Source organism: Sprattus sprattus, assembly GCF_963457725.1.
Source record: "Sprattus sprattus genome assembly, chromosome: 18".
Classification (NCBI taxonomy): domain Eukaryota; kingdom Metazoa; phylum Chordata; class Actinopteri; order Clupeiformes; family Clupeidae; genus Sprattus; species Sprattus sprattus.
Genome location: NC_137916.1, coordinates 5,935,926 through 5,956,495, shown reverse-complemented (window position 1 = coordinate 5,956,495; position 20,570 = coordinate 5,935,926). Strand labels below are relative to the sequence as shown.

General features: G+C 42.9%; 3 protein-coding genes across 4 annotated transcripts; 1 reads left to right on the top strand and 2 right to left on the bottom strand.

Moving 5' to 3' along the window:
• Positions 1-6: 6 nt before the first annotated feature.
• On the bottom strand, positions 7-6,434 carry tescb (tescalcin b; the record flags this gene model as incomplete). The annotated part of the gene is made up of 8 exons (XM_080856655.1): positions 7-84; positions 397-444; positions 550-657; positions 777-838; positions 1,004-1,143; positions 1,391-1,471; positions 1,795-1,864; positions 6,371-6,434. 8 exons carry the CDS (start codon positions 6,432-6,434, stop codon positions 7-9), a joined length of 651 nt encoding a protein of 216 aa, XP_080712781.1.
• A 2,503-nt stretch (positions 6,435-8,937) lies between these two features.
• rnf25 (ring finger protein 25) lies at positions 8,938-13,222 on the top strand. 2 transcript variants are annotated; one of them, XM_080856646.1, is made up of 10 exons: positions 8,938-9,028; positions 9,969-10,040; positions 10,158-10,254; positions 10,605-10,672; positions 10,856-10,925; positions 11,047-11,118; positions 11,254-11,400; positions 11,675-11,764; positions 12,158-12,295; positions 12,386-13,222. In XM_080856646.1, exons 1-10 carry the CDS (start codon positions 9,012-9,014, stop codon positions 13,157-13,159), a joined length of 1,545 nt encoding a protein of 514 aa, XP_080712772.1. In that variant the 5' UTR covers positions 8,938-9,011; the 3' UTR covers positions 13,160-13,222. The 2 variants fall into 2 exon arrangements, with proteins under 2 accessions (XP_080712772.1, XP_080712771.1); XM_080856645.1 differs by having other exon boundaries at positions 11,047-11,400.
• Positions 13,223-13,810: 588 nt separating this feature from the next.
• LOC308379493 (ras-related protein Rab-35) lies at positions 13,811-20,426 on the bottom strand. The gene is made up of 7 exons (XM_080856654.1): positions 20,296-20,426; positions 18,235-19,125; positions 17,317-17,367; positions 15,727-15,850; positions 15,255-15,379; positions 14,640-14,764; positions 13,811-14,313 (listed from the first exon to the last, which is right to left on the bottom strand). The coding sequence occupies exons 2-7, from the start codon at positions 18,287-18,289 to the stop codon at positions 14,164-14,166; spliced, it is 630 nt and encodes a 209-aa protein (XP_080712780.1). The 5' UTR covers positions 18,290-19,125; positions 20,296-20,426; the 3' UTR covers positions 13,811-14,163.
• Between the last annotated feature and the right edge of the window lie 144 nt (positions 20,427-20,570).

Here is a 20,570-nt window from a genome sequence, read left to right as displayed (position 1 = left end):
ATGGGTTCACTTGCAGAGGACAGTGGTGTCTACATTTAAGAATCGGATGTGCATTCTGCTCTCAATCTCAATCCCCTTCAGGATCTAGGGAGAAAAGACTTCATGTTAATAACGGCAACAGAGTTTTAAGGTGTGGTATACATGAGGTGAATCTTAATTCAGAAGATAAGGAAGGTAAACAAGGGAAGTATCTATAGGTGCTCACTCTGGCAATATGATCCTGTAAATTATGATTTTACCACATGACAGCTGAAATAAATAGCTAAGTATTGTCACCATGAGCAGTGATCCAAACGCATACGGTTGTATCCTTATCCAAGAAAATTCTAGTCAAGTAATTGAAGTCTTTTCACATGACACAGGTTTGAAAGGAATCAGGTAAAGTTATTTGCAAACCTTTAAAAATTGCTCAAAAGTGATCCCCTCATAGAATTCATCTGGCTCCTAAATCAAAAGAATAAACAAGTGTTTGAGCTTAATTAAGGTCCTGAATGGTGATGCTGAAATGAGCCTTTTATTTCAGAAGAGGTCAAGCTGAGGTCACTGTACCATGTGACCCATTGAGATGCTAGCCACCTCCAGCATGGCTGCGTCTGCGATGCCTTTGGCTGTCTCTCTGCCCAGAGCACCACTTCGGGAGAGCAGCTCCTCCACCACCTGTGTGGAGATACCCCAACTCTGGGCTGGTCACTGTGCTCACATTTGCACTTATCAGAATGACACAAACGCACACTATCAGAACAATCAGGGAAGCAAGAATGAGGAAGTCGGCTCACATGTCTGTATTCTTCCAGGGTGATAGTTCCATCATTGTCAGTGTCGTGCATGTTGAACAAAACTGAAGGGGAAACAGAGAGGTGATTTTTCTGAAACATGTTTCCTGGTTGGTTCTAAAATATCTGTAAATCTCTAATTCACTTGTTCTACAAGGACACAGTGGTAGCTGCCAATGCCCTTCACAATGATAAACAACAATGTTCCGGTACTCAGCCAGGGAGCTTACAGCGAAGTTTGATTCTCCTGAGCTCCTCGCGCTGTTCCTCACTCATATTCAGTGATGGCGGTCTGAAGTAGGCCATGATCGTGAGGAACTCCTCAAAGCCAATCTCCTCTACAGTCCCCACGCCATGGGACTGGAAGTTTCTAGAGAGAGATGAAATGACATATAGTGTGCTACTCTTGATAAACGCAGACGATTTTTGCCTTAATGACATAGCCATTGCATAAGGCATCACAAAATAATGTGAGTATTCAATAATAATATACATTTTTCTGTCACATGACTTGATATGGGCATGTCTTTTCACCCGTATCAATGAATGACAGAAGGAACAGATATGCAATGTCAATAGATATCAGGAAAAGCACCTTGTCTCACCTACAGTCCTACCTTTTGTCAAAGAAGGCCTCTATAATCTCTGCTTGAATGGGATTGCAGGCCAGGTCTGGGATTTTACTGAAGTCATCTCTCCTACAAGCACAGCAAATTATATTCTGGTAGTGCAGAGTATATTTTTGGACACAACAGCTTTGACAATGTCAGTGACTAAAATAGCCATGATTCACTAATTGTATAGTGTGATTGTAAAACAAGAAATATTAATTCAGATCCAAATCTCTTAGCATTATATATTTTTCATTTTGAAAAAATTGAAAAAATGAGAAAATGAACATTGATTATCTGTACTAACTTTACCGATATTTCACCCTCAGATATTTTGAAGTGTGCATGAAAAGGCTATGTCAAAAACCATAGGAATCGGTCAGTGTACTCAGAAAACTGAGGTTGCCTACCGAAGTGTGTCTTCATTGTGGCTCAGCTGTTTGAAACGGTTGTGAAGGCACCCAATCTGCTCGAGAGAAACTGAGAAAAGAGGCACACGTGATGAGGAAGACACAGGCCTTAGGGAACACCACACAGACAGGGCTTTGTTGTGAACTGCTGAAGAACATCCAGGGATTTAAGTGTGAGTCATGCAAGCCTTTTAAACTGGCTAATAAAGGTCTGGCTGTTTTCTATTTAGTTTCAAATAGGACTGTGAACTTCTTAAAGTAATCAAATTTGGCCGCATCATCTATCACAATACAAGGTATTACATAATGCTGTAATATGACACCAGTTCAGAAAAGCATTGAATGTCATTATATGTCATAGTAGAGGATCCCCACCTGAATGAATGCCAGGCACACAAGGTCTCCCACCACAAAGAGAAGCTTTTAAGATATATTTTGGGTGATTTGGAAGAGTTAAAACTGGTCATTCTGCTGCGTTCAGTGATACAAAATGGCCGAATGAATCCCCTGGAGGGTTTGTTGAGGTTCAAAAGCAGTTTGTCTCATGCAAACAATATACAAAATATCAATGGGATACATGACTACAAATCCACCGCAGGATCAAACTTTAAAATATGTCACAGAACTGGCTTCTCCAGTCGGGTTGCTATTAATGTAACTAGACGAGCAGTAGCAGCTTCTCGAGAAAAACAAGGACAATGGATGAACTGGCATGATGTTGAGAAGATAAGCTAGAGAGCCCTCTGGGCATTGAATTTATTGTTGGAGCCCATTCTATAGAAATTCTGTCTGTTGGTGGGTAAAGACAAACTGCAATGGCCTGACCCAGAACCACTTAGTGAGGGAATGAGGAAGCATTTGAAAGGAAAAAGATAAAGTATGAAACATTTGTAGCAGAAGCGAGGCAATGAGGTTGTTAAGCACACACAAGACCAGTGGGGATAGGTGTTTAAGGGCTTTGTAGCTAAATCAACCCTTTAGTTGGATTTTGGTTTTCGAGGACAGTCACTCAAAAGTTTAAAGGAGGTGTCTGAGGATGCAGATATAGCGAGCCAGTGGCTGTGGTGCTCACAGACTACTTGGGGTCACTAATGAGGTGTATCTTGGGGTGTATCTCTGGTAGCCTGTGTTCTAACCAATCACGAGTATGGAGGAGGGTGTGTCTAGGACGCCAGACATCACTGCGTTCTAACCCTTCATGAGTATGGAGTGGGGTGGGTCTAGGACACCAGACATCACTGTTGAGCCTTCTAGAGCAGACCCGGGCACAGTGCGGCCCCAGGGCCATTTGCAGCCCCTTGGCTGTCCCTGACTGGCCCGCGGAGGTAAACGGTAAACTAGGAATCAAACGTTAAATGATATAAATTGATATTACTATTCATTTCTATACTTATACTATTGCATTGCAAGCTTGCTCTTGTGTGTGCCATGTGTGACGTCTGGGCAGACCTTTAACACTGAGACATTTGAATGAGTTGAGTTCAGCATATTGAGAATTGAGTTCAGCATATTGGTCCGGCCCTCCACAACAGTCCCACTATCTTGTGTGGCCCCTTGGGGAAATTAATTGCACACCCCTGTTCTAGAGGGTGTTTTTCCTCAGTTTTGCAATTTCTACCTATCAGTGAGAATATCTTATACTTATATATCAATATCTAATACCTCTTTAAAAGTGTTAACACCATGTGAAAACATATGGATGGACACTATATTTATTACAGTGTGTACATCAGTGCTAATAGGGTAGTGAATGGAGGAGAAGTCAGGCTTTCCTTTGGCGCCTTGCCATTTATTACACAAAGCAACCTTCAGGTAAACTGATACAGACAGGAGGGAACACTAGGGGGTATAATGTGTACTTCACACAGTGGGTAAGGATGGACAACAGCATTGTTCTTTATTTAAGGGGATTCGATCAGAGGAGAGAAGAGAGCAAAAGAGAGGGCTCGGAAGTCCGATGATGGGATGATTACAAAATACTTTTGCCAAAACCTATGTCGAATATGCAGGGGTGCAACTGCCCAGTGTCAGGGGGGTATGCAGCAACAATTTTGGCGCCCCCCCCCCCACACACACACACACGTTTTTTTTCTTTTCTTAAACAAATAAATAAATAAGTGTGCCAGACATCATCATGTATGGGCTTTAAATAATAAAGGTTTATTTTAAAGTATATCAGTCACTGCATGCCTACCATAATGGTAATGGTACGCTATGGTGCATACAGTATACTGTACACACACACAAATATATATATGTATATTAGTAAATAATAAACAGTTGCAAACATTAACATTATAATGATAACCATTGCAACATAATGCCTTAAAACGCAAGAGTAAGCCTGCAAATAAAGATCTTTAAAGGTGATGATGTGTAACAATGCTGCTACCAAAATATTCTAGAGTGCTCTTTAGTTGCTACTAAATAATAAACACGCCGTGCCTTTGCACTTGCCCATTCATCTAGTATTGCATGCCAACAGATAGCCTGTATGTTTGACAGCACAGCTAACATGAACGGTTAATGGTAAGCATGGAAACCAGAGTTACGTTTCCAGCTTCTTGTTAGTTACTGTGAATGCTACCAGAGCCCGTCTGCCACCTTATATTTACCAGTTGTTATTTTTGCCTTAATAAAATTGAGACGTGTCATGGGATTGGTACAGTAGGGGTTTAACCAAAATCTAAGTGTAGCTATCATCAGCCTAACTCATGAGGCTTAAGCTAGCCATAAACCCCCATTTGGCTGCTACATTCCTATGTTAGCAAACGCTAGCTAGCCTGCTAGCTAGTCTGTTAACATTATTTGCAAGCCTCCAAGCACAAACGTAAAGTCACCTTAAAACCTACCTGTTGCCTTTCACCATCCACTTATTTAATTGCTGTCGCATCCCCTGACATGTCTTCTTTTTCCTCTATCTTTTTCTGTTCCCAAAGCTCCCAACAGCTTTTTTGCTTTATCCATCTTCCATCCAACCAACTCACTACTCGTAGCTTAGTTTGAACTGCTTGTGTGTTTAGCGGTCACGGCCTCAGCTCCCTCTTCTATGTCAAAATTCTATTATGGATTCTTAAGAGATAAGGCGCCTATACTCTAGCCTGTTTAGTCCTCTAAAATGTTATAAAATTAAGGAAATGCAGAAATGATTTAGAAACGCACAACAGCAGCTAGAAAATACCCCAAACATGTTTTTTTTTTTTTTACCATCGCTTTGGCGCTCCCATGGTGCGGCGCCTCTATGCGCCGCATACAGCGCATACCCACTTTTTGCGCCACTGCGAATATGTGACCAACAGATGATCAAGCCATGCTCAGAACAAGTAGGGATACCCCCTACATCCATCTCTACAGGAGAGGACTATTATGCCCTGCTGTTGATGAAGGGAGGTAAGATCTAAAACCTTAAGCCTTGCCCCTCTTGAGGGTTAATCTTTTAAACCCCATCTCTGGCCCAAACAAAATCCCAAACAGTGCAGCTCCCCTCCTGAGATAAACCTTGGTGACATCTTAATGCAGAGAGAGACGCTGGCAAGGCTCACAGCGAGGACCCGTGAGGGGAGATAAGGAGAAGAACATGACTAATGGAAGTCGTGCGTAGTGCACACACTCTCAGACTCAGTGACAGAAACAGCTACACCTCACAAAGAAAGACGCAAAGGCCAACAAGAAAACACACAGCATGAAATACTGGTTCTGAAACATGCAATGTCGGATACAAGCTGTTAATTCTTTACACACGCCACAGAGGCAAACAAGTTTGGAGTTGTCCATACAAATACACATGCAGCTGGGGCTGAGGCAGGTAGCCCATTTCAGAGGGAAAAATTATTCAAATAAAGGTGTAAAAAAAAAAAAAAAAACAGGTGGTTCTGAAATGGTCAAGAGGAACAAGCTATAAGAAAATTCTTCAGTGTGCCATGTCAAATTCAGAATTCTGCTTTTGGCCTTTTTTCTGTTTGAAGGCGACGGCTGAAAGATGTAAGATGACAGCAGGTGATCATGATACAGCAGGAAGTCGGAGTTTGTCCATAAAATCAAGAGACTGCGTTTTAAAGTAGATGTGTTTATGTAAGGAAGCAAACTTCAGCATCATGCATTTTTAAGAATCGTTCTCTGGTGTTGTATAACACCGCTAAAAGTGCTCCTGTGGAAAAAAGTCTATCCATTATTCATCTCACCAATAGAAGCGCATATGTCCATCACAACAGTACACTATATAGCACTAGAATGTATTTATGAAACAAAAAATGGTTCTAAGATATGTGATGGCCAAGTATGTCCCCAAAAACATTAGCTTTTCTTTGTCACGGACAGGGATCTACGTAGGACTCAAAAGCCTTTTTAAAGTTAAAAATAGAGTCTCTATATTACAGGCACACCCGAGCTTTAATTTCAGGAACTGGGTTTAGACGACTTGGTCATAGGGTAAAGTAAAGTTTAACATCAGGTATAACATACCTTGAGGCTTGCAACTTACCATTATTCAATGTTTCACCAAACGACAACCTACGTATGTGCTGCCTACAAACATTTTAAGTGACGATTCAGCATGTATCCGTTATGTCGTACTCACATCCAGTCTTGTCGGCGAGTTCTCTGTATCTCTGGTCTTCAGGTACGGAATGAAATCCTCCCATCGTGCCTTCTTCGCGTTTAATTTGACGTTGTGCTACTGTTGAGCAAAACTATGTTTTTTTGCACTGCTTATTTGGAACGTTTCACTTCCTTCTCCTATGTGTCTAGCACTTGCAATTCTGCAGTGCAATGACAGGCACTGTTGTGGTTACAAGTGAAAAGATGAACACTGCTCCTCAGCAGCACAGGTTAGGCTACCTCCCCACGGAACTGTTCTTCGGTTAATGACCAGGCTACACACCGATGCAGATTCTTGTATGTGCTTCGCCTCGTTGCGATCAAGTTACATTTTGATTTCTACCGTGGTAAATACGCAAGAGTAACCTGCTGCGTCGAATAACCTATGTTAAGGCATTTTGGAGCTTGTCTCAGCATCTGTCGCAGTCACTTTCTCAGGTAGTGGCAGATGACGTCCTCATTCACAATACAGCTCACGGTTTGAGTAACACACACACACACACACACACACACACACACACACACACACACACACACACACACACACACACACACACACACACACACACACACACACACACACACACACACACACACACATTTTGGTAATCATGTGGTAATCTACCTGAGGGGTTGGAGGTAAATGTTTATACAAAGGAAATATATGTGTGTTGTGGTGTTTTTACTAAATCTGCCAGCCTATGTGTTAGTGAAGTGAAATAGATTGCATCAATAACTTTATATACAGTGGATGGATTGCATCCATCCATTCTGATAAAGAAATGTTAGGGGTCGTTGGGGGTCAGAATGAAGAATGCAAACAGGTTCAGTCCTTTATTGGTACAGATTGTTGCCTGAAACAACATTGTTGATTGCCTGGAATGGTGTATTGGTGAGTCCAAGAGACTTTGCTTGTTTTCCATTTACAGAGCCAGGACTGTGCACAAACACCAGAGCTTTTTTGAGTGCACGTTGGACAGACAACTCGAGGAACATGAGGAGAATTTAAATGAGAAGTTTAATGGATTATTATCAAGGAGTGAACCTTTAAATTAATGGCTGCATGGCAGCACCTTGTCCCCTATCCCCTGTTTTATTTGAAGTCCTGACTGACTGTCTGGCAGTATCCTATACTCTTATAAGATGTTTGCGTTCTGCTTTCAGATTGGTTGATAGCATCCTGCAGTATGGTTGGCTGTAGATGTCTTGAATTCTAATTTGGCAGACAATATCTGAGATTCTGATTGGCTGAAAGTATCGTTCATTCTGATTGGCTAACAGTATTCTGAATTTTGACTGGCTGTTGATTTCTTGTAGTAAAACAGCTAGTAGAACACAGACAACTCCTAGCAGAAGCCAGACTGCCTCAGAATTAAACGACTTGAGATGTGAGAATCTGTGCAATAAAATTAATTTTATTTTTTACTGTGACTGGTGATAGGACAGATGTCACATCGTAAGTTTCTTGCTTTATAGCAGGCTTGCAATTACATGAGTGCTGCAGAGGGGAAGCCAAACTTGGTTCACAGCCACTTGGACTCCTCTCACCACTTCTAAACAACTTTTTCAAAAAAATTATCAATTTGAGTGTTTTAATACTCTGAAGGACTGTGAAAGCGAACTAAATGTCCTGTGGGTGTGCAAAGCATGCCCAGAATGTTTGGCTTCCATGAAAACATGAAGTAAATTTCAAGTGGGTGTGCAGGGGAGTCCAACCTGGTATCTTCTTCACACCAACCAGATCAGAAATATAGAAACAAGATGTGGCAAACTATTACACTGAATGCCGTCCACTCAGTTAAGTCACTGAACTACCATTGTAAATGTGCATCAATTACTAATATGTTGTTGATACATTTATTGTTTGACATCTCCATAGTCAATATGCCTTCACCCTATGCCGAGACATCAGTTGTGCAAAAAAGAAAGATAAGGAGACTAGGATAAGGTCCCCTAGGCTGCAGCTCAAAACACTTTACTATTGAAGAGGACGAAATGAGGACATCACATGTGAATTAGCCTGTTTGTCCCTGTGATTTAACAAACACAAGAAAACACGTCCATTGGTTGATCATTTAATCAATCTGTCTATTGATTGTGATGCTTATTTGCAAATGAGTTAACAGACTACAACTTGACTGATTTTGTTGCTCTGCTAGTTTAAGATTTTACAGTCAAATATTGCTGTTGTGCGACACACCTAAATTAGCAAAAACCTGGAATGGTATTTTGGAACGGTTTCTCTCTATTTGTGAGTAAAGGTATCTGCTATATACATAACATAAAATTGATTAAATTAGTCATGACAGCACCACTGCAAATTCGTAGTCAACCCTCTACTGAATCTGGCTCTGCTATTTAGAGTCTAAAGGAATGTCCAGTCCAGGCTATTATTTCCAGCATAAACACCATTCAAAGTTCAAGTGAAAAAAATGCGAGTGCAATTTCTAGACTTCGCTGGAAGTGATATTTAATGGCCAACAGGCCAGCTTACATATGGCATTTGGTCTCTCAATACTCTCTCTGCTCTTGTTGTAACACAAGAGTGTGCTGTTTAACAGCTGTGGTTGCTTGTGTGACAGCTATCTGCAATGAGCTAGCAAACATACCATTCAAGAAAGATGGCTGCTGAAAACGAGTGAGTAATTATTCAGGACTGTTACATCACGTTAACACATCTTTTATAGTAGCAGTAATATAAGAGCCAGTGTTTGAAAACTATTATATATTAACCATTTGTTGCATTAGTTTTGGCTGTGGTTGTCCGGTGAACTACAAAGCTAGCAAGTTAGCTAACTTTACAGCTAGCTATAACTAACTAGCAGACAATATGGATTTTGACTTTAAAAGATTGGTGACTGGTGTCAATATTCAGAAACAGATACACTAGATAGCAAATCTGTTAACGTCGCAACAAAAGGTTTTACGACTATGGAAAGAAGGATGTTCACGAGAAAATGTGTAGTGGCCCGAATAGTATGAGGCTAACCAACCAAGTCGAAACAGTAACTGTTTATTATTACAATGAAGCTATTAATAATTGTATATCCGACTGCAAGATTTGCTCTCTGAAATCAAACTGTCTGGTTATAAAATGGAGGGGGCTGAATGTTAGGCATGGCTACTTTTAACTGAGTAGTCGTTGTTGACATGTGCTGTGCATGATTGATGCATCGGACAACGTTAGGTTGAGTGCGAGTAAGCATTCCCTCAGTTGTCTTTCTAATACCATTTATGAAACAACGAGCCTGAGAATAGACCCCAGTAAGGCATGTATTCAAAAGTACAATTAGTTACCAGTCTCATGTCTGTCACTGGTTGTAAACAAACGTGCCTAAGTCAGTTGGTACAATGGAATGCTGATGTAATATAGTACAGGCGTGTTGGAAGTAGGGGCTGAATATCAGCTGAGACGTCGTGTACGACCTCTATCCTGCAGTTGCTACTATGTAAGAATTCTATGAAGACGAAGTGCTTTTGTTACTGTTTTACATGATAGGAGTTGCTCTTTGGCGCTGTCTGAGCTAGTGAAAGTCTGGTGTCAATATTTTAGACTGAATCCTATTTCTTTCCTCCAGTGTTCTTTCTGAGATTGAAGTTTTGCAATCAATCTACCTAGATGAGCTGAACGTTTCCCAGAAAGACAACGGGTGAGATACAAAAAAAAAAACGATTGCACCATATAAATTGTTCATTGTTTATGTGTATGTATTTTTGTGTGAGTGTGTGTGTGGCCCTAATGAACTGCACATTTCTGTCTTCGTTAGAGGGTGGGAGGTGAGTTTGGTCCTCTACCCTTCCACTGCAGAGGATGCTGTCTCTCAGTTTGTCCGCCTCACGCTTACCCTCACTCTCGCTCCTCAGGTATCCTGCTCGCTTTTTTTTTGCCACTGTGCACATTTCTCAGTTGCATTCTTATGTATACTGGCACAGTCCCCATGTGTCTTTAGTCTGTCTGTACATTCTCTCTTCATTTCTTTTCTCCACTTGCATTCTTATGTATACTGGCATTATACGTCTGTGAAAGGGGTGTTAATGTAGTCTGATTAAATGTCCATATAGTTTTTTTTGTGTCTGCTTTTTCAAAGATTTTTTTTATCTCTCTCTGTCTATAATCTACTCTTTGTTTACTTGTAAACTTGTCCCTTTCGTTTATATGAGAATCTTTCATAACTGTGAACATACAAAAATGTGTATATCTCCCTCTTTTGCAGTACCCTCATATTGCTCCAGTTATAAGCATACACAACCCTCGAGGACTGTCAGATGACAAGCTGCTCAGGTAAACTTCATTCTTCAAAATCAGCTGACTAGAACTTCTTGATGTCTGAAATGTTAAACAGTGTGTGTGTTCTCTGAGGAGCAATTTTGTGAGTAATTATGTTTCCTCTGTTGTAATGTCAGTGTGTGTGCTCTCTGAGGAGCAGGTTTGTGAGTAAATATGTTTCCTCTGTGGTTGTGTCAGTGTGCAGAAATGCCTGCAGACGGAGGCAGAGTCCTGCCCAGGTGCACCAGTACTGTACCAGGTCATTGAGGTCAGTCCTCTCTCAAACTTTTGTCAGATTTGCCTTTCTCCATACTTTACAGTTTGTCCGCCCTTAGATTATCCTCCCATTGGGATTTAAAGACCACCTGTGTTCTCCTCGCACCCCACAGAAAGCCAAAGAGATCCTGACGGAGAGTAATATTCCCCATGGGAATTGTGTCATCTGTCTTTATGGATTTACGGTCCAGTATTATGATTTCTTTAGTCTCTCTCTCTCTCCCACACACCACACCACACCTTACATCAGCTCCTGGCAAACATGTGTATACCCTCTCTCTCCTCCTCCTCTAATCAATAACTCTGTATTTGTCTCACAGGATGGAGAGGCTTTTTCAAAGACCTCCTGCTATCACTACTTCCACTCCCACTGCTTGGGCCGTTACGTCAGCCACTCCGAGATGGAGCTGAGGGAGAGGGAGAAGGAGATTGAGGAAGACAAAAGTCAGGGAAGGATGGATGGGGAGGTGAGCGGTGACCATGAGTCTAGAAAGTTCTTCTTTTAATAGTTAAAAATGTGCACTCGCACACAGTGTCACAAGAAAGTGAGTCATCCATTCTGACCGAGGTCACACATACCTGGAATTACTGGGCAGTTAAAATTCAGCTTTTACTTAGAGATGGTGCCCATGGTCGGCCAAATGCCAGTCAGATGGATACATTCCTTAACACTTCATCACATCATGTCCCTCTCTCTCCCTTTCTCTCTCTCTCTCTCTCTCTCTGTCCTTGCTCTTTTAGGAGCTGGCAGTGGTATGTCCTGTGTGCCGTGAGCCACTAGCCTGTGACGTAGATTCCCTTTTGTCGGCTCCTGCGCCAGCATCTCCAGAGGTGAAAGTTCAAATTATACATGAGTTGTCCTTCTCGTGCAGCAGTTTTTCAGCCACATGGTGGCACTGTTAGCAGATGGGCGTGTTTGCAACCACAAGGAGCTGTTTAGGAATCATCCTGTGGCTAGGAAAAATGAGAACAATTCATAAGTGCATTAAAATGAAGTATATCTGCTTTAGCCTCCATAAATAGCTTCAGGCAGCATGACTGATCTCCTGCTTAGCTTGAGACTGGAGTAAACCAATCTTTTAATAACCATCATAATTGTGGAAGGCAGATATTAGTCTGTCTGGCTGATTTTTATCTGTACTGGTCACCTCACAATATATAACCTCTGATGAGTCAAGTGACATGTACAACTTGGTGTGTCTTTATTTTCTCTTTCAAATGCAGATAGCAAAAGAGGTTGTAGCAGTAGAGTTTCGGCAGAAATGGGTGAAACTTCAGAGGATTTTGGAACGTCAGCGTCGGAGGGGTGGGATCATTGACCCAGAGGTGGAGTCCAACAGATTCCTGATTCATATTAATGAGGTGAGGCTCCAACCATTGTTTACAGTCTTAAATGTTTTCCTCTTCCACCATATAGCAAGCAATACTCAGTATTTCTGTCATCTACCACAGGGTCCCTCTGAGCCCAGCGATGCTGCCAGCAGCACCTCTGAACTTCCTCCCAGCCCCCTGGAAACCCAACCATCCATCATTCAGCACAGCGTCCCTCACGCCCCGCAGGTTCACAGCCACTGGAAGGGGAGGGGCAACTCTGGCAGGAGAGGGCGGGGTCATAACACAGGAGGCAGGAGGGGAAGAGGTGGTCGGGTGCATGCTGGGATACCTGAAGCCACGCAAGATTTCACTAAGCTCTCCCTTGCTTCTGAGAGGAGTAACAGTGTGAAGGGTGACGCAATAGCTTTGAATGGAACATGTGTGGATACAGGTACTTGTGGTGACTCAAGGGAACAGGAAGTGAAAACAGTTGAAGCTGGCGAGTTTATTGCTGTGAAAAGTCAGGAATCTACTGCCGAAGCAGTTCTTACCAGAGACCAAGCACTACAACTGACTGAGTCCACCGCAGATGATGTCAAGGCCCAGAGGCGGACATCGTCCCCGGAAAGGCTACATGGCCGTGGTCATTGGCAGCCAGGCAGGAGGAGAGGCCCACATCATGAGGGGCAACAGGGTGGCCAATGGCAAGATAGAAATTTCCGAGAGGTGGAACAAAGAGACCCCTCAACAGGCACGTATCATCACAGAGGATATAGAGGGAGAGGAAGAGGAGGTGGTAGTCATCAGAACCGGGGTGGCGGGCCCTACCGGGGCGGCGGGCCTTACCGGGGAACCCCACGTGATTCTCACCAGCGGAGAATGGATAGCGGACCTGAGGCGCCTGTACTCTGACCAAGGCCAAGGGGAGGAATACACACAGAGAAGCATGTTCCTCCCTGCTTGTATTTGATCAGGCTTGCATCCAATAAAATTGCACATGAATTATTTTGTTGGTTCGGGTATCCTTCATTTCTACCGTACAAGGTGTCTTCAGACCCATCTTGAACTTTATGCGCCATTATGAGCTAAGAGAATATTTCCCAAGATGCCAAATGACCACCTGATGTAATGCCACCTAATAACTTAAAGAAAAATACCAGCTCAACTCTTAAACAATTTACAGATAATCCTTTTCTCTCTGTAGTGGTCAGTGGTGAGCCTGATGGTGGATGATCTGCAGTGCATTATAAAGGTCTGATTTGAGGCATTACCTAACTCAATCCCTTACAATATGTCCTACAAGGGAACTAAAATGCAACATATTAATCTCCTGCCTTTGTCAGGTATTGATTTGCCTTTAGCAAAATACAAACATATATCTACACTCAACTGGTTATGTACTGATTGACCTGGGGAAGCACCCGGATATTTGACAGGATTCAGATGAGACCATACAGAGACACGGGTCTGTCTGAATCAAAATCAGTGTTTTAGTTTACAGATGACAACAACTCTTAGAAGCACAAAAGGAAGATGTAATGGGAGACCAAGTTAGAAGACTCCTTTATTGCTAATGCGTTACTTGACATCTCATTTCAATTGACGAACAGTCAAATTGACAGTTTTTATTTATTACAAAATAAAACTGACAACTCACTAGGTTATCACAGCAGAACACTTAACACATGTTAACAGACATCGCTGATTAGACAAATTTAATAACGATGAAACATAATGGGACACGGTTCCCTTTCAGTTAAAAAAAAGACAAGAAAGACAGACATAAAAAGCAAAACACCAGAGTGACATTTCGGCACTTAGCAGTAGTTTTCCCCCTCCGATACCTCGGTCAGTGCAATGTTATGGGTTTGTCATTCATACTGGGCCATAGAACGCTGCAGCTCTCCCCCACTCCTTCAGCAGCACTTCTTCCCTCTCTTCCTTCGCTCCCGGTCCCGGTGGGAGTTAATGTTGACCGTGTCCTTCTCTCGCTCCCTCTCTCTCTCCGCCCGGCTCTGGCTCTGCTTCTTGGCCCGCAGGACCATGTGAGTGAAAGCCATGAACATCTGCAAAGTGAAACAGCCAAGAGAACACATCACACACAGAGGCACACACACAGAGGCACAGACGCATCACGAGATAGAAGAAAACATTTGTTTTATGTAACAGAACAATGTAAATAATAAGGAACTGACCTTGCGGTTAAACTGGGAACTAAAGTGGCATTTTAAAAGTAACTATCTATAAATAGAAGTGTGCTAAACAGGGTGTACACTGGATGCGCAAACACAGGTACGTGGTTATTACATGCTAAACACTGGCCAATAATGACTGGCTGAATGCATTTTCATCAGGACCAATGCAAGCATGTCTGTCCTCTTATGACACTCACCTCCTCTACATTAATGTTCTCCTTGGCACTGGTCTCAAACACCCTGACCCCCACAGACTCTCCAAAGCGCAGTGCATCCCCAGTCTCCACCTGCCTCTTGGAGGGGTCGTCGCTCTTGTTCCCGACTGAGGAGATCAAGAAGAGGTACGGATTTAACACAACACCAGGCGGCCCCAAAGAGTTCACAATACGATTGTTAGAGTTCCCCCTCCATTTCCAGAAGCAGAAACAGTTCACTGTGAGCCCGCTTTATGGACACAGCAAGAACCAAGTTGGGATTATAGCTGCTCTGACACCTGTAGAACATGTTTAAGGTTCCTATTGTTCTTATCTCCACTCCAGCAGTCATGTTGTCCTTTAAACAAGAAGTGAGTTTCTGAACACATTGGTATAGTGTTCCTCAAAATTACAGTTGGGTAAATACATGTTCTCATAGTGTGTACCATAGGGACCTATTAACGTCAAAGAGCTATCTTGTACAAGTATAATATGATACCCTGCCTTGGCAACCAGCCACCAATGGAGCTCACATGGCATTCAGAGAGCTTTGTGGGTTGTGGGTGGGGGAGGGTGGCGGCAGTTTATGGACATTGTGCAGTACATACACAGACTTACCCATGATCTTGCAAACATTATCACAGTTTTGGGAGATCTCGTTCAGCCACCTCTTGACATTTACAAATGATTCAGGATTTGTAACATCATACACAATAATAACACCATGGGTGTTCCTGTAATACCTGGGAGAGAGAGCGAGGGGGAGGGAGAGAGAGAGAGGGGGGGGGTCAACAGAAAAAAAGGAACAGGATGAAGGCATTAGTAATATCAACACACCCATGTATGCACATCCTGGGAGAGGTCTACAAAAATCACCTGCCAGTAACTAAAGTCTACTACTGGCCCCAGCAATACTTTATTTACTCTATGGTAACACTTCTACTTTACTTCCACCGTGTAAGGAGGGATGTGTTGGAAATATGACTTGCAAGAGTGCTGTCTTTCTATAGCGTTAGTAACTCTCATCAGTATGTCAGCACCTGCCTTGGCAACAGTTAACTACTTGAGGGGTTAGCATTTGATTGATTACGTGGAGGTGATGGTCCGAAATCGCTCTTGTCCAGCTGTATCCCAGATCTGTAACTTGACTCGTTCCCCGTCGATTTCTACAGTGCGGATCTTAAAGTCCACTCCGATCGTAGTGATGTAGCTGCCTGCAGAAATCAAGGGGAAGACCAGCAGACATCTCATTCAGCATACGTCTATCTTTGCACATTTGGCCCATTACTTCACCTTGACCTGATCAAATTATACTAAGTATGCATGAACAGGGAACACTCACGGTGTGACACAAGCCCTTCCAACTGTTTACTTGCCACTGCCCATTGGCCCTGTGGACACAGTTGTAGTCTCAGAGGACAGAGTTACACATGTGGCCACAGCTGTAGTCTTAGAGGTCAGAGATACACATGTGATGACAGCTATAGTCTCAGAGGTCAGAGATACACATGTGATGACAGCTATAGTCTCAGAGGACAGAGTTACACATGTGATGACAGCTGTAGTCTCAGAGGACAGAGATACACATGTGATGACAGCTGTAGTCTTAGAGGTCAGAGATACACATGTGATGACAGCTGTAGTTTCAGAGGACAGAGATACACATGTGATGACAGCTGTAGTTTCAGAGGACAGAGATACACATGTGATGACAGCTGTAGTCTCAGAGGACAAAGTTACACATGTGATGACAGCTGTAGTCTCAGAGGACAGTGCTACACATGTGATGACAGCTGTAGTTTCAGAGGACAGAGAAACACATGTGGCCAGAGCTGTAGTCTCAGAGGACAGAGCTGTAGTCTCAGAGGACAGAGCTACACATGTGGCCACAGCTGTGGTGTGAGAGGACAGAGCTAACCTTCCCAAGCACCAATCCAGCAGGCTGCAGCAGTGACGGACATGATCACCTACAGTAAACTGCAATAGGTGCTCCTGAATGGATTTGTGAACTCAACTACCAAACTGCTCCATCCTGTCTGATGTTACAGGATAAAGTATATGTACGCTGATGGAGCACCTTCATGTAATACTGCTTTAGGCCCCTTCACAGTATCAGCATTCAAAATGTAGTTTCACAGGGAATTACAGTTTAACAGGGCATCTTAAACAATACTCCTAGATCTTAAACAATACTCCTGGATCTTAAAAAATACTCCTAGATCTTCATGCCTAAGGGAGCAGCATGATCTACCACAGGACAAAGTAAAACAAAATACTTTCCTATTTCTCCCATCATTTGCTTCCATCCCAAACCATTTTGAAGGCACCACTGTACCATTTCTTTCCTACACAGGAGGATGTCTTCAGGGCTTACTACGCTTAAGTTACAAAAGCAGAATGGGTTGCCATTTCCCAGACTACCTTCAATGTGTTTTACTAGAGATAGTTTGGGGAAAAGTGTCTACTAGATTCAAGTAAACACAGACAATGAACATTTACGTGATTCAATCTTAAAACTAGACTTAAAACATAATTTGTATTGTTACTCGAGAAACAGGGTTTTCTATCCAAGAAACTTTATAACCACACCCTGTACACTCATCAGTCACAGCACACTCCCATTACTAACACGCACACACGCACAAACACACACACACACACACACACAGGGTTTGCTTACCCGAGAAGGAGTTGTCAGCAAAGCGCAGAAGCAGACTGCTCTTCCCAACATCTGAGACCAAGAGAAATGGATGTGAAGGAAGAGTGGATGAGAGTTAGCGCTATTTCATCTTGCATAGAAGCGCTTTTGGTACATTTGCATTCTTCCTGAGAACTACTGTATCCGTGCATTAAAACGAAAGTGAAAATGTTCTAACCAGATAGGTAAACATGAGGGAGACAGCTGATGGAAACTAGTCCAAATAAAGTCATAAGACATGGGCCAGGACGAAATTATATTTGAAATGACATGCAGCATCATATTCTGTTTTGTATGGCCTAGAAGTAGTTGTCAACAAAAGCCTTCTACCAACTGCACAAACACTTAAAGGAGAACATTAGGTCATAGTTAATTTACTGGAAAGAGAAAGTGTGAGCCAATTCCTCTCACATTTTAGCCGTATATAAAGGAAAATGGCTCCCACCAGTTTTCGGACCGGAAACAGAGCTGCGAAAGCGGAGCAAATGGGATCGCTGGCCTCATTGCAGCCCTTTCGACTTCCTCTTTGCATGACTGAGTTTCCAGTGGGACTTGTGTAAAAGAAAAACACGCTCTGGACCAATTTCCTATGAACTACTCATGACAGATAGGACAAAAGCGAAGGCTACCACTACATGGTAGCATTGACCTGACCCACCCCTTATGACTAGATACAGAGGTTACTGACAGAGAGGCAAACACATGGAATAAATCCAAATGTCTTTGGACATCTTGCGTTAGAAGACCCCCAAATCTTGTTACTACATGGATCTAACCACACCATCTATAGTATTCCAGAAGTAAATACCTTGTGCCAGGTTCAGAAGCAGAACCATTTTGTATATGGACATGTAAAACTAACAGAACAGAGACAAATCATGGAACAAAAACACTACTAACTGGAGTCTCCAATGATGAGCAGTTTGAAGAGATGATGATAGTCCTTCCCAGCCATTGTGCAGTGCTGTCCTTCCTTGTTAAAAGCGACGTAGCAGCCCAGCCAAGTTCCCCTTGTGTCTCTATGTCCTTTTCCCTATGACCTCAATGTGATGGACGGGTTGCTCCATCAGAGCTCAACTGTAGAAAAGGGTGGCTCATCCTCTCTGCTAAACCCAGAACACCAGCTCCTGTCAAATTCCAGTTTAAACATCCATCCAGTGACAAATGACCGACAATAAGCGGGTTTTTTTAAGTTCATTCAGATATCATCTTCTACAAATCTGCAGATAATACTGAAGTCTTGCGCAGCAGTTCTTTCCCACATTAGTAGGAATCCAATCTCACGCAGGCATGTTCCAGCTTGCTCCAGGTTGAATGTCTCCCCTTAATCTGATGTGGAAATACAGCCTTTCCAGACAAGAGTTAGTGATCCTAAGTTGCTGTGTGTTCACATTCAGCATCAGACTGACAGGGGGTTCTTGACCAGCAACTGAGTTATGGATGCAAAATGAGTTGAACTGAGGTCACTGACAAGCGGGCAGCAGTGACAGCTTGTGTTTATTCACTTATGCTTACAGGGCAGGGCAATATTCAGTATGTTCTTCTGAAGACTCAGTTGGACAACAAATCTGTAGTGCTGTAGACACCAATACTGCCAGTTTCACTGCCTGTTTCTCTCTCTCTCACCAAATCTCATCTTGCCATCTCTGACATGTGGAATTGAGTCACAAGAGCAAACATCCTCTTCATGGTGTTTATTGGTGGGCAGCTCCTCAACAGGTTCCAGGTCCCTGCCCTATGTCCTTCATAGGAGGTGAACAGTCAGGCTGGCGTCCTTGCCGAAAATCAAACCTGTAGAGGTGAGAGTTAACAACATGAACTCCAAGCAGGTTAAGGAATGATCCGTTGAGCTATCCGCAATTTATTTTTAAACTAAGAGGCCTCGGCTTTTTAATACTTTCGTTGTTGAATGCTGTCCTATGGTCCTCGGTGCCTGTGCGCTGTCCCCCTGAACAACAGCTGCGCTACTAAATTAAACTTTTCCATCGCTGGGAGCGCTGCGTGCACCCTCTCCCTTCCTTCAATCATTAAATATAGCTGAAGGCAAACGGACCACACCTAACACATTTAACGACTGAATGCACAGGCATGATAGGTAAGCGGTATGATATTGACCGTGGAAGGCTACCGTCTCTGGACTTGAACATACAGTCAAAATTAAGAAACGCACACCACACGCGAGGATGCATTGCCAAAACCAAGAGTTGGACACAAACCTTTCACAACAGATACGAAAGTATTGTTACTTCCGGTCAATCGGTGGAAAACACATCGAACACAAGACAGAATGAGAAAAACACTACTGTAAAAACATTGGTGTTTCCGAACTTGCAAGAGGAAGTCTCCAAAAGTGAGGCTGGGATGAACTACGCCCGATTGCTTAAAAAAAATACTGGAAGTGAAACCAACGACAGTTACGTAGGCTACGGCAAAAGACTCATAAGTCACACACAGCTAAAACAGTTTTGTAATTAAAAGAAGACTTGTAAACAGCACAATTATTCTTTACTCGTTACCAGTGGGTTAGTAAGTGTAGCCTACCTACTTATAGAAACCTGATGAAATGACTTGCGATATTAGCTTACCGTAAAGTAATTTCATTGTATCAGTAAAGTGCTTGCCAACCTAGGCCGGGGTATTGCTAGCCACTGCGAGCTACGTTTTGTTTTGATTTTCAACTGAAGTAGACAAGTACTCTATCGAGCGTTAGCGGTGTTATCACTTTATCTACAACCTAACGTTGCTGTTTGTTCAAATGTCTACTAACGGCCTGGTCATTTTTTGCTTTCCAGCGGCAACGGTCATCTTACCTTTGTAGTCAGACTCGTAAATCGGCAGCTAAGTATTTCAGTAAACTAGTATGACAGCACGAGCCGAACAACCTATGAAGAAAGAATGCTGAATCACAATAAACAACATTGTAACAGGCCAGCAATTATAAACCGATAACAAACCACGTACTTGAAGGGCGTCGTGGTTCCAAGTGACCGGGATCTGTAAAGTCGCTGATCTTGTTTTCCTACCGACCACGAGAACGACTGGGCTCCTGGGATCTAGTCTTCGGAAAGTACGCAGTCTTGGAAAGACCAGACGGTTCACCGGGCACCGCCTCTGGCCGCCGCACCTGAGTGTTGAGTCACTATCATCTTCATGGGTTCTCAACTCCTCCCCTGTTGTTTCTCAACCGTCTCCTGTTGCAGACAGTTTACATAGGACTAGCAAACTTCATTTTTTCC

Bases quoted from the DNA above. Each gene is read 5' to 3' on its own strand.
- rnf25 (XM_080856645.1), top strand. The intron at 10,255-10,604 runs GTATCCTGCTCG...CCTCTTTTGCAG, and splicing joins CCCTCACTCTCGCTCCTCAG to TACCCTCATATTGCTCCAGT. The intron at 12,296-12,385 runs GTGAGGCTCCAA...CATCTACCACAG, and splicing joins TCCTGATTCATATTAATGAG to GGTCCCTCTGAGCCCAGCGA.
- LOC308379493 (XM_080856654.1), bottom strand. From the start codon at position 18,289: ATGGCTGGGAAGGACTATCATCATCTCTTCAAACTGCTCATCATTGGA. The intron at 14,765-15,254 runs GTAAGTCTGTGT...TGATCTCCTCAG, and splicing joins TAATGTTTGCAAGATCATGG to TCGGGAACAAGAGCGACGAC. The intron at 14,314-14,639 runs GTGAGTGTCATA...TTCACTTTGCAG, and splicing joins AGAACATTAATGTAGAGGAG to ATGTTCATGGCTTTCACTCA.